The 12,368-nt window shown below is 33.5% G+C and overlaps 1 protein-coding gene across 13 annotated transcripts in view; it reads left to right on the top strand.

Moving 5' to 3' along the window:
• The window catches only part of SNF4Agamma (SNF4/AMP-activated protein kinase gamma subunit), a 501,567-nt gene that overhangs the window by 453,903 nt on the left and 35,296 nt on the right, over positions 1 to 12,368 (top strand). For all 13 annotated transcript variants that reach the window (XM_073979972.1, XM_073979982.1, XM_073979993.1 and 10 more), the window contains one exon: positions 6,994 to 7,042. In XM_073979972.1, the coding sequence (XP_073836073.1) occupies positions 6,994 to 7,042 (49 nt within the window). The remainder of the gene's footprint in view (positions 1 to 6,993; positions 7,043 to 12,368) is intronic.

Genomic DNA, 12,368 nt, shown 5'->3' on the forward strand with positions numbered 1-12,368 from the left:
TAGGACACACGCTGCGTAAATCCCCAGACAACATAGCTCGACAAGCCTTCGACTGGAACCCACAAGGGACCCAATGTAGAGGACGGCCCAGAGGATCTTGGCGTAGAAGTTTAAATACTGAAATAAAATCTGTTAACGAGAACCTTAGCTGCTCTCAAGTAAAAACAAGCGCTAAAGATGGTAATAAATTTAAGGAAGTTTGTATGGCACTATGCGCCTCCTAACCGGCGCGAAAGCAATAAATAATAAAATAAATAATAATCCTCAATGTAAACCTGAATTTAAAAGCAAACCGCTAAAATGCAACTATGAAAATATTTCTTACTACTATTTTAAGTAACTAGTTCAAGACGATTATATCGCTTCTCATAAGGAGCAGCTAAGTAGAATACAATTTAAAGAATTCGCTCATTCAGCAAACTACATTCTAACGCGTTACATAGTAACTATCAGATAAGTTAGCTCAGAGTAATAATAAAAATGTTCATTTGAAATTTATACTCTTCGGTCATTCATAAGTTGAGAGGCAGAACTGATTCAAATTTAATTTGTTTGTTTTGTAGTTTTCGCAAAAACAAAAGAAATGTTAACGTTTCAATGGATAAAAATTACAGAATAGGTCTACTTCTATAATTAAGATCCTTTACAGAATAAATTATGGTTGGCAAAAAGATTTGGTTGGCTCATGTGATGTGAGGTCGAAGCGTAGTGCTGAAATCCTACTATCTTTGATACCTGAATTCTGGGAGCGAGAGGCCTTTTCGAGCGAATGAAAAAATGATAATTGTAAAAATTGCTAAGTTGTGGTATTTGTGTGATACCGATAATGGCGAAAATAAATATCCAAACTTATCCTCAACCGTATCAAAGATCACCTGGTGAATTTAATAAGCTCCATTCAAGCCGGTTTACGTCAGGTTATTTATTTATGCCAACAAGGTCAGCTCAAAGCCAACATTGAACAGGAAATAGCGACCGTTTCGGCTGAAATGTGTGACCGATCCATTGGAAATTTGGGCCAACGTGCCCGCGGTAGCCATATGAACGATACATACACATTTTGATTGTACATCAAGCCGATAATAAAGTTTTGGAAACATCTCCTTATCAGACGAACGAAAAGAGATCTTGCTTTTTTTGAGTCTGTTTGCCATATCTTCTTCCGCGCTATTGTTGGTTGCCATTACACTTCCCAGTAGCTTAATCAGGTGAAGCAGTATTTCGATAATTGGAATATCAAAATAAATATGTTAAAATGTGAAGCCATTTATTTGCATAACCAATGCTTCTGGAAAGTGCAAAACCCTTTGTCGTATCCGAAAGTAAAACTTTAAAGCTATTTTTAAACAGCACTGAAATTCCATTTAAATACAAAGTGACTTATTTGGGACATTTTGTATCGGAAAGAACCAATAAAAGATATTTCAGCTGTTGTTCCCAAAGAATAAGGTAAACATGTGCAAAGAAACCGTCGTAAGAAAAAACTGAGCCAAGATTTTCCAAAGTCACATTTGACATGTTTGAGTTAGATTACGTGCGTGATGTAATTTAGACTTAGGGCTGATAAGTATTTGTGGCTTGTTTACCTGTCACACGTGAGATATCTAAGTGTGTTTTTTTATGACCTCTCTCATATCTCTTTTACACATTCGTTTACGTTAGGTTAAGTTATATTGTCAGTCTTAGTTCTTAAGATTATGTTTACTATTGATAAAGAAGTACATTACAATCACTCTACGAATATTGGCTTGTTTTCCCTATAGAACGCAAATCGCCATTTACAGATCCTGTGATTGATGACACATACACGCAGAGAAAAAAATATGTTTGATCCAACAATATTCCAAGAGCAAAATATGTATTGTTAACATATTGTTGGATTCCTCATGTAGTATTGTAAATCCAAAAATAGTTTGTGTCAACTGAACAATATTTCTCTCTTTTCTTCGAAAATTTGTTTCTCTTCTCTCGCTATTCGATGTCGTGTTGAAAAAACAATTTTGGTGAGTTGTGGTGTGTTTGTATGACATGCTGCCTTTACCTTTGTTTTTGTGTGTATGTACTTGTGAGACTCTTGTTTTTATTTGTTTCTGTTTTGTTTCATTCTTCTTTCCTTTTCATGTTTGTTATGGTGTTTAATTATTCCTTATGTTGTGGTGGGTTCTTGTGGCTTTTTGTTTGTCTTTGTTGTCAGCCAATGCAGCAAACCATGTATTGTGTTCATCAATGATTGCAATATTATACGCGACATTTATATCCAAGTTATGCGAAAAGTGTATATGAGAAGTATATGCACTCAAATCAAAAATTTCTGGGCTGGTTTTCTGTATTGACAATACTTTTTGTAAACAAAATTAGATTATGATAGTTCCTACAATCGGTATTGTTAACGATTTTAACAATATTGCGGAAATTCGAAAGTTGTTTTTGTTTTCTATGTTTGGAACAAAAGATGGTATTTTTGGATTTGGATTACAATGTTTGAACAAAACAAATACATTTTTGGAACCAAAACATATATTTTTGTTCCAACAAAAGCGAAAAATATTTTTTCTGTGCGTGTATATAGAATAAGTTAAAGATGTACATAAGTTACATAGTGCAGTTGTTCCCTTCGTAGAATATGAAAATATCCTCCACTAAATCTTCATCTCTTGGACTGCTAAAATGTGAGGTACCCCATGAACATGTTGTTCTTATCGCTACCTAACCCAATACACTATATTAACTTTTGACGGTTTGATTAAGTCGTTCGCACATGCCTCTGTTATTTGTAAAAAGATTAGAAGCAGAAAAACTGTCCTCAAATCGCTCGCCGGCATCATTTAAATTGATGACAAGAAACCTTGTTCTGGCGCCAGTTTAGTATGCAAATGTTAGAGTTACGCAGTATAAGAATATTCCAACTATCCCGAAATACCGAGAAAACTGCAACAGGGTGCCTCCTTATGACACCAGTGGTAGACCGTATTCATGAGGAGTCGATTATATTACAGTTTTATAGTTATTAGCATAACATGATGTTTTCAATGCATCATCTGCAGTTGGAGCAAAATCTCAACACGAACACACCTACTTACTTACTTTACTTACTTAGCTGGCCCATTACAGAACATAGGCCGAACTAAGAAAAGATCTCCATTTCTCTCTATTTGTTGCTTCGCACTCTGGAATACCGCGCCTTTTCATCTCATCATACACTTGTTTGCGCCATCTATTCCTTGGCCTGCCAATTCTGCGTGTACCGCCAAGCGGTCCGTATTTATACGCCTTTTTAGCGGGTTCATCATCGCTCATTCTTATGATATGGCCTAGCCAACGAAAGGCTGTCTCCTTGTCTGAAACCTCTTTTGGTACCAAACTCTTCGGAGAGGTTCTTTCCTATTTTAACTGAGGACCTCGTGTCAGTTAAAGTCATTATACAAAGCCGGATGAGCTTTGCAGGGATACCAAATTCAGACATGACTTGGAATACCTTTGAAGCAGCGGGCTGTCGAAGACTGCTTTATAATCGACAAAAAGGTGGTAGGTGTCGATCTGCATTTCTTGGGTCTTCTCCAAGATTTGCCGCAGGGTAAATATCTGGTCAATAGTGGACTTGCCAGGTCTAAAGCCGAATTGGTATGGTCCAATTATCTCGTTGACCATAGGCTTTAGTCGTTCGCACAATATCCCTGACACGAACACACCTACATTAGTAAATAAGTAGACTTAGTTTGTCTTTTTTTTCAGGACAGCATTTGTCAGAGTTTTGTCAGAAACTCGTGCAAAAGTCTGATAATCTAAATAACACACAAAATGTTCATTCAGAATTGTTCTAAAAACCTTTTTTTCTCATTGTAGACCTTTTTCAAGATGGAATTTTTCAGAGTTTTGTCAGAAAATCGTGCAAAAGGCTGATAATGTTTTTAAAGATTGCGGGAGAATGTTTCAAAGTCGATACGTTTAAATAACACACAAAATGTTAATTCAGATTTGTTCTAAAGACATTTTTCTCATTGTAGACCTTTTTTCACGATGGAATTATTCAGAGTTTTGTCAGAAATTCGTGCAAAAGACTGATATTGTTTTTAAAGATTATAGGAGCGGGTTGCAAAGTCGATATCTCTAAATGACACACAAAATTTTCATTTAGAATTGTTTTTTTAGACATATTTCCAATTGTGGACAATATTTCACGATGGAGTTTTTCAGAGTATTGTTCGAAAATTCGTGCAAAAGTCTGATGTTTTTAAAAATTTTAGAGTAGGGGGTTTCAAATTTGTTGTGTTCAAATAACAATCACAATTTTCATTCAGAATTGTTTATTGACCTTTTTTCATTGTAGACCCTTTTCACGATCGAATTTTTAGAGTTTTCTCAGAAACTCGTGCAAAAGTCTGATCATGTTTTTAAATATTTTGGGAGAATGTTTCAAAGTCGATATGTTTAAACAAACACACAACATTTTCGTTCAGAATTCTTTCATAGACCTGTTTTCTTATTGTAGTCATTTTTTCACAATGGAATTTTTCAGAGTTTTGTCAGAAATTCGTACAAAAGACTGATAATGTTTTTAAAGATTATGGTAGCGGGTTGCAAAGTCGATATGTTTAAATGACACACAAAATGTTCATTTAGAATTGTTTTTTAGACATATTTCCAATTGTAGACATTATTTCACAATGGAGTTTTTCAGAGTATTGTCCGAAAATTCGTGCAAAAGTCTGATAATATTTTTAAAGATTGTGGGAGCGGGTTGCAAAGTCGATATGTCTAAATGACACACAAAATGTTCATTTAGAATTGTTTTTTAGACATATTTCCAATTGTAGACATTATTTCATTATTATTATTTTTCAGAGTATTATCAGAAAATATAATGTTTTTAAAGATTGTGGTATAATGTTTTAAACTCGATACGTTTAAATAACACTCACAATTCTCATTCAGAATTGTTTTTAGATATTTTTTCTCATTGTAGACTTTTTTCACGATCGATTTTTTTCAGAGCATTGTCCGAAAATTCGTGCAAAAGTCTGATAATGTTTTTAAAGATTGTAGGGGAGGGGTATCAAATTTGTTGTGTTAAAATAACACTCACAATTTTCATTCAGAATTGTTTTTAGATATGTCTTCTCATTGTATAAATGTTTTCACGATCGATTTTTTTCAGAGCATTGTATGAAAATTCGTGCAAAAGTCTGATGTTTTTAAATGAATGTTTCAAAGTCGATATGTTTAAATAACACACAAAATTTTCATTCAGAATTGTTTCATAGACCTGTTTTCTTATTGTAGATCTTTTTTCACAATGGAATTTTTCAGAGTATTGCCCGAAAATTCGTACAAAAGTCTGATAATATTTTTAAAAGTTTAGGGGAGCGGGTTGAAAAGTCGATATGTTTAAATGACACACAAAATTTTAATTTAGAATTGTTTTGTAGACATTTTTTCTAATTGTGGACATTATTTCACAATGGATTTTTTCAGTGTTTTGTCCGAAAATTCGTGCAAAAGTCTGATAATGTTTTTAAAGATTGTGGTATAATGTTTTAAACTCGATACGTTTAAATAACACTCACAATTCTCATTCAGAATTGTTTTGAGATATTTTTTGTCATTGTAGACATTTTTTCACGATCGATTTTTTTCAGAGTATTGTCCGAAAATTCGTGTAAAAGTCTGATAGTGTTTTTAAAGATTGAGGGAGGGGGTTTCAAAGTCATTATTTTTAAATAACACTCACAATTTTCATTCAGAATTGTTCTAAAGACCTTTTTCTCATTGTAGACCTTTTTTACGATGGAGTTTTTCAGAGTATTGTCCGTGCAAAGGTCTGATAGTGTTTTTAAAAATTGTAGGGGAGGGGGTTTCAAAGTCATTATCTTTAAAAAAACACTCACAATTTTCATTCAGAATTGTTTTATAAACCTTTTTTCTCATTGTTTAGGTTATATATGACTCGAACAGATGAAAATTATTGTATGTACTTCGCATTGAATCGTAATTTACTAAAAACGTTTCCACTTAATTTTTTCACATTTTTTGTTTTCGAGAGTACAATAAATAAATAGGTTGCGTTTTTTGTATTCAAAGATAACATAACGTCGTCCCTGATCAGCCAGAGATATGGTTTAAATTTGTTGTTGCTGGCGTTTTCCCCGTCCATTACCATTATTATCGTATCGTTGTTTTAAGTTTATTTACCAAGCGATTAATTTTTTTGTTTTTTTTTTTTTTAATTTTATTGTTAATATTTGTTATTTCCATTTGTAAACAATATAATAGTAGCCACTATTTTTTTTTTTTAATTATCTTTGCAAATAATGGCCATGTTGACTTACAAAATATGGTTGTGTGTGTATTTTTTAGTAAATCCCGTGGTATTTTTTTCTCCATCTGACAATTAATTATGTGATGACAAAAAAATTATACTATATAGGTTAACTATTTATAACTGAGTCATGTTTTTTTTGTTTTTGCTTGCATTTGTATGGAGGCTACATGTGATCTGGAAAATGTGTCATTTAATAATTAGTACCTTTCACATGTTTTGTGTGCTAGACCACCCCTATTATTAGAAGTTATTATATATTATACATTTTTATTGCAATGCTAAGTGGAAGTATCAGTAACGGGAAAATACTAGTGGGACTACATTGCAACTTTTTTGTGCTGTGTGGTCAGCGTTTCAAGATCGTGGGTGATATGGATAATAAACTTATAGCCAGAAAGACTACCTCCAATGCTAACCTGAACTTAACTGCACTTTTGTGGAGTAGTGGGTGGGAGTATGGAGGAGTTGCCCAAAATATTGGGACATTTCACTGCTCATAAAGAGTATTGGGCATAGAGTACTCACATTTATAGCCGTGGACAAATTACATACTTACTTTCATTAAAGTCATGTCTGCAATAGTTTATATTTAATAATATTTATAAATTTCACATTTTTAAATAAGTCAAATTATACACAACATTTTAAACCATCGTTTTCCTCTTATTTTTCAGTTGCCTGTTGCTGATCCGTTCCTAGAGAAAGTTAAACTTTCAGATTATGGTAAGTTTTGATCAAAAAATATTTTTTAATAAAATATAATTTAAAAAAAATTAAGTTTCAGCGTTTTATTTAGAAATGCACTTAAAACTAGAAAATAATTTGTCGCTTAGCCCCAATAAATATATTCTTTCTCATGATGGAATCTCTCAAATAAAACGCTTGCCGTTTATTTTGCCACCATTTATAATTTTAATGCAAGCGTTTTATTTGAGAGATTCCATCATGAGAAAAAATATATTTATTGAGGCAAAGCGACAAATTATTTTCTAGTTTTAAGTGCATTTCTAAATAAAAAGCTGAAACTTAATTTTTTTTAAATTATATTTTATTTTTAATTTTTGAGTAAATAAATTTTTTCGTTTAGTTCCGTTATATAAAGGCTATACCAAAACCTGGACTTATGTCCATAATTTTTGTTGGGGAAGTTTCTGTACCATTGTGGACTCCAAATGCCACGTTACAGCCAATTCAATAAAGCCAAAAATTAAGATAAAATCCTTAAACTCTTAAAATTAGGCCGTACCGCTATAAGGGGGCTATACCAAAACCTGGACCTCTGTTCACAATTTTTGGTGGGTAAATGTCTGTATCTTTGGAAATGCCAAATTACAGCTAATTCGGGCAAAACTTAAGATAAAATCCTCAAAGTACCTGAAATCGGGTGGTGCCGCTATATGGAGGCTGTAGGAAAAATTGGGCACATATTCATGTATTGTCATCCAAATCTAAAAAGTGTGCATAGTTTCAGTTCGATTGGTCAACTGCAACTGTGTGGAAAATGAGATACCAGATTTGAAATGCAATTCAAATAGTACACGTTAAAACACTGTGAAATGGACCAATCTTTGTTTTAAATACATATTTATGTATTGTCAGCCAACTCTGAAAAGTATTCAAAGTTTTAGTCCGACTGGTCAACTGCAACTGTGTTAAAAATGAGTTACCAGATTTGAACTAAGCTACCAAAGCAAGTTAAATAAACCACTGTAAAAACACTTGAAATCGGGTGGAGCCGTAATATGGGGGCTACACCAACACCTGGACCTATGTCCATAATTCTCAATGGGCACGTTTCTGTACCATTGGAAACCCAAGTTGTCAAAAAACCGTCAATACGGGCCTAAAATGACGATAAAATACCTTAAATCGAGTGGTACCGCTGGATGGGAGCTACAGGAAAAAATGGACCCATATTGGTTTTGGTTTCATATTCATGTATTATCATCCATATCTGAAAATTGTGCAAAGTTTTAGTTCGCTGGTCAGTTACACCTGTGTTGAAAATGAATTACCAGATTTAAAAAGCATGTAAAATTGAACACTGCACAACACTGAAAAAATGGACCAATATTGGTTTTGATTTCATATTCATGTATTGTCATCCAAATCTGAAATGTTTGTAAAGTTTTAGTCCGATTGGTCAACTGAAACTGTGTGAAAAATGAGTTACCAGATTTGAAAAGCAAAATACCGGAAATCGGGTGGTACCGTTATATGGGGGCTATAGGAAAAAATGGACCCATATTGATTTTGGTTTCATATTCACGTATTGTCATCTAAATCTGAAAAGTGTGCAAAGTTTTATTTCGATTGGTCAACTGCAACCGCGTTAAAAATCAGTTACCAGAGTTGAAAAGGGGGTTAAGTTAGACACCGTAAAAACACTGTAAGAATGGACCAATATTGGTTTTGATTTCATATTCATGTATTGTCATCCAAATCTGAAATGTGTGCAAAATTTTAAGTTCGATTGGTCAAATGCAACTGTGTGAAAAATTAGTTACCAGATTTGAAAAACAAATTAGATAAAACACTGTAAAACAGTGTAAAAATGGACCAATATTGGTTTTGATTTCATATTCGTGTATTGTCATCCAAATCTTAAAAGTGTGCAAAGTTTTACTAACATTGGTCTACTGCAACCGTGTTAAAAATGAGTTACCAGATTTGAACTAAACACACACCAAGGCAAGTTAAATAAAACACTGTAAAAATGTTTTGTTCCTCTAAAACACATTTCAGAAATATTCGATATGAAAAATATTCTTCCCAAAACAAAATAAAAAATGATATAATTATATTTTATTCTATGGTATTTTCTTTGGCAAACGATCAATTGATGTGTTAAATACATTATTAAAAGAAAAAACACTTAATGATATTTCTCCTAGTTAAAATTCAATTTTCTTGCTTTCATCATACATCCCATATATGGAGGAGACACACGACAGTCAGCAGCAGCCAGTTTCAATTGTTTTCATTTGAAATGGTGATTTTTTGGTATGAAAAATATTCATCATAATTTCATCTATTTGGGGGAAAGAGGTGTGAAAAAAACAACAATAAATATCATAAATATGTGAAGAAAAAAATCTTATTTTGTATATACAAAGTTTAGTGGCGGAAAAAGACATCTAAATGTTTCTTCTTGTTAAAAAAGATACTTTTATTATTATTGGGTGGGTGGTATTTTTTTTTAAATTGTTTTGTTTTATTTTAATGTCTTATTGCGGCTAAAAGAGTTGAAATAAGCATATAAACAAGTGCTTGGTGATGTTTTTATTCATAAAAAAAGAAAATAACAATAATGTCAACATTAATGGCAAATAAATTTTTTGAATTAAAATCATGTTATTTTGAATCGTGTTGTTGCCAGAGAAAGTTTTGCTACAATTTATAACAAATAGGGATGGGTTACAATGGTTCACTAAAAGTCAGTTGGGTGTCTCTTACACAAAAACTAACGAATATAACGGCCCAGAAAACTCCATAAAATCTCAACAATCATGAAAGAAAATACTTAGTTTTGTTTATAATGTTTTACGTAATATTACAATGTACAATGTTTGACCAAATCGCTACATTAAAATGAGCAATTATTGACTTAAATGGCGCTATTTGTTATAAAAAACATTTTCTATGAAAAATGTCAAACGAATTTTTTTCTATTATTATTTTTTTCTATAAGTGTACTCAAAAGTTACTAGTGGGCGCGATATCTATCGAAAAGATACGTATGACTCCCAAAATAAGATTCACCTCCATAATGGACTATGTTGGTCCATTCCTTCAAGTACTTCCTCCGCAATACTTTCGAATTTTAATCCTAAGCCATATTTTCGTCGGCAAGTTCAAATGTCCAAAAAAGACCACAAAATACTGAAAAGACCCTATATACATTCGATCTGACCGTAGATGGAAGTTTCAATTTACATAAGCTGAGGGTATATCTCTGTCGCCAAAGCCGACTGATACTTTTTTACTTGTTAATAGAAAGTTTTACTCCGTTCGAGAATTATAGTGCTCACTAGACAGACATGGCTAAAGCGTCTTCAAATGTCCTACCCATAAGAATGAGGGTATAAAACCATTGTCCTCAAAATTCAAGAATTTTGTCAGCTTCTATTCATATAAAAACATCATGCCCTCAATACCAACATTCCTTTTGCAGAACGTCATCAAAAGAAGCATCCTTTCTTATAGAAAGTGTCCTCAAAAGCACCCTTTCTTATAGAGAGTGTTCTCAAAAGCACCCTTTCTTATAGAGAGTGTCCTCAAAAGCACCCTTTCTTATAGAGAGTGTCCTCAAAAGCACCCTTTCTTATAGAGAGTGTCCTCAAAAGCACCCTTTCTTATAGAGAGTGTCCTCAAAAGCACAATTTCTTATAGAAACTGTCCTCAAAAGCACCCTTTCTTATAGAAAGTTTCCTCAAAAGCACGCTTTATTATAGAAAGTGTCCCCAAAAGTACCCTTTCTTATAGAAAGTGCCTCCAAAAGCACCCTTTCCTTTAGAAAATGCCTCCAAAAGCACCCTTTCTTTTAGAAGGAGTCCTCAAAAGCACCCATTCTTATAGAAAGTGTCCTCAAAGCACCCTTTCTTATAGAAAGTGTCCTCAAAATCATCCTTTCTTATGAAAAGTGTTCTCACAAGCACCCTTTCTTATAGAAAGTGTCCTCACAAACACCCTTTCTTATAGAAAGTGTCCTCACAAGCACCCTTTCTTATATAAAGTGTCCTCAAAAGCACCCATTCTTATATAAAGTGTCCTCAAAAGCACCCTTTCTTATAGAAGGTGTCCTCCAAAGCAGCCTTTCTTATAGAAAGTGTCCTAAAAAGCACCCTTTCTTATATAAAGTGTCCTCAAAAGCACCCTTTCTTATATAAAGTGTCCTCAAAAGCACCCTTTCTTATAGAAGATGTCCTCAAAAGCACCCTTTCTTATATAAAGTGTCCTCAAAAGCACCCTTTCTTATATAAAGTGTCCTCAAAAGCACCCTTTCTTATATAAAGTGTCCTCAAAAGGACCCTTTCTATAGAAGATGTCCTCAAAAGCACCCTTTCTTATATAAAGTGTCCTCAAAAGCACCCTTTTTTATAGAAAGTGTCCTCAAAAGCAGCCTTTCTTATATAAAGTGTCCTCAAAAGCACCCTTTCTTATATAAAGTGTCCTCAAAAGCACCCTTTCTTATATAAAATGTCCTCAAAAGCACCCTTTCTTATATAAAGTGTCCTCAAAAGCACCCTTTCTTATATAAAGTGTCCTCAAAAGCACCCTTTCTTATATAAAGTGTCCTCCAAAGCAGCCTTTCTTATAGAAAGTATCCTCAAAAGCACCCTTTCTTATAGAAAGTGTCATCAAACGCACGCTTTCTTATAGAAAGTGTCCTCAATAGCACCCTTTCTTATAGAAGGTGTCCTCAAAAGCACCCTTTCTTATAGAAAGTGGCCACTCTCTCCTGTAGAAAGTGTCCTCAAAAGCGCCCTTTCTTATAGAAAGTGGCCACTCTCTCCCGTAGAAAGTGTCCTCAAAAGCACCCTTTCTTATAGAAAGTGTCCTCAAAAGCACCCTTTCTTATAGAATGTGTCATTAAAAGCACTCTTTCTTATAGAAAATGTCCTCAAAAGCACCCTTTCATATAAAACGTGTCCTCCAAAGCACCCATTCTTATAGAAAGGGTCCTCAAAAGCACCCTTTCCTATATAAAGTGTTTTCAAAAGCACCTTTCTTATAGAAAGTGTCCTCCAAAGCACCCTTTCTTACAGAAAGTGTCCTAAAAACACCCTTTCTTATAAAAAGTGTCCTCCAAAGCACCCTTTCTTATAGAAAGTGTCCTCAAAGCACCCTTTCTTATAGAAAGTGTCCTTAAAAACACCCATTCTTATAGAAAGTGTCCTCAAAGCACCATTTCTTATAGAAAGTGTCCTCAAAAGCAACCTTTCTTATAGAAAGTGTCCTCAAAAGCACCCTTTCTTATAGAAAGTGTCCTCAAAAGCACCCTTTCTTATAGAATGTGTCCTCAAAAGCACCCTTTCTTATAGAAAGT

The sequence above is a fragment of the Musca autumnalis genome, unplaced genomic scaffold (assembly GCF_047663935.1).
Source record: "Musca autumnalis isolate F117 unplaced genomic scaffold, ASM4766393v1 scaffold_1, whole genome shotgun sequence".
NCBI lineage: Eukaryota > Metazoa > Arthropoda > Insecta > Diptera > Muscidae > Musca > Musca autumnalis.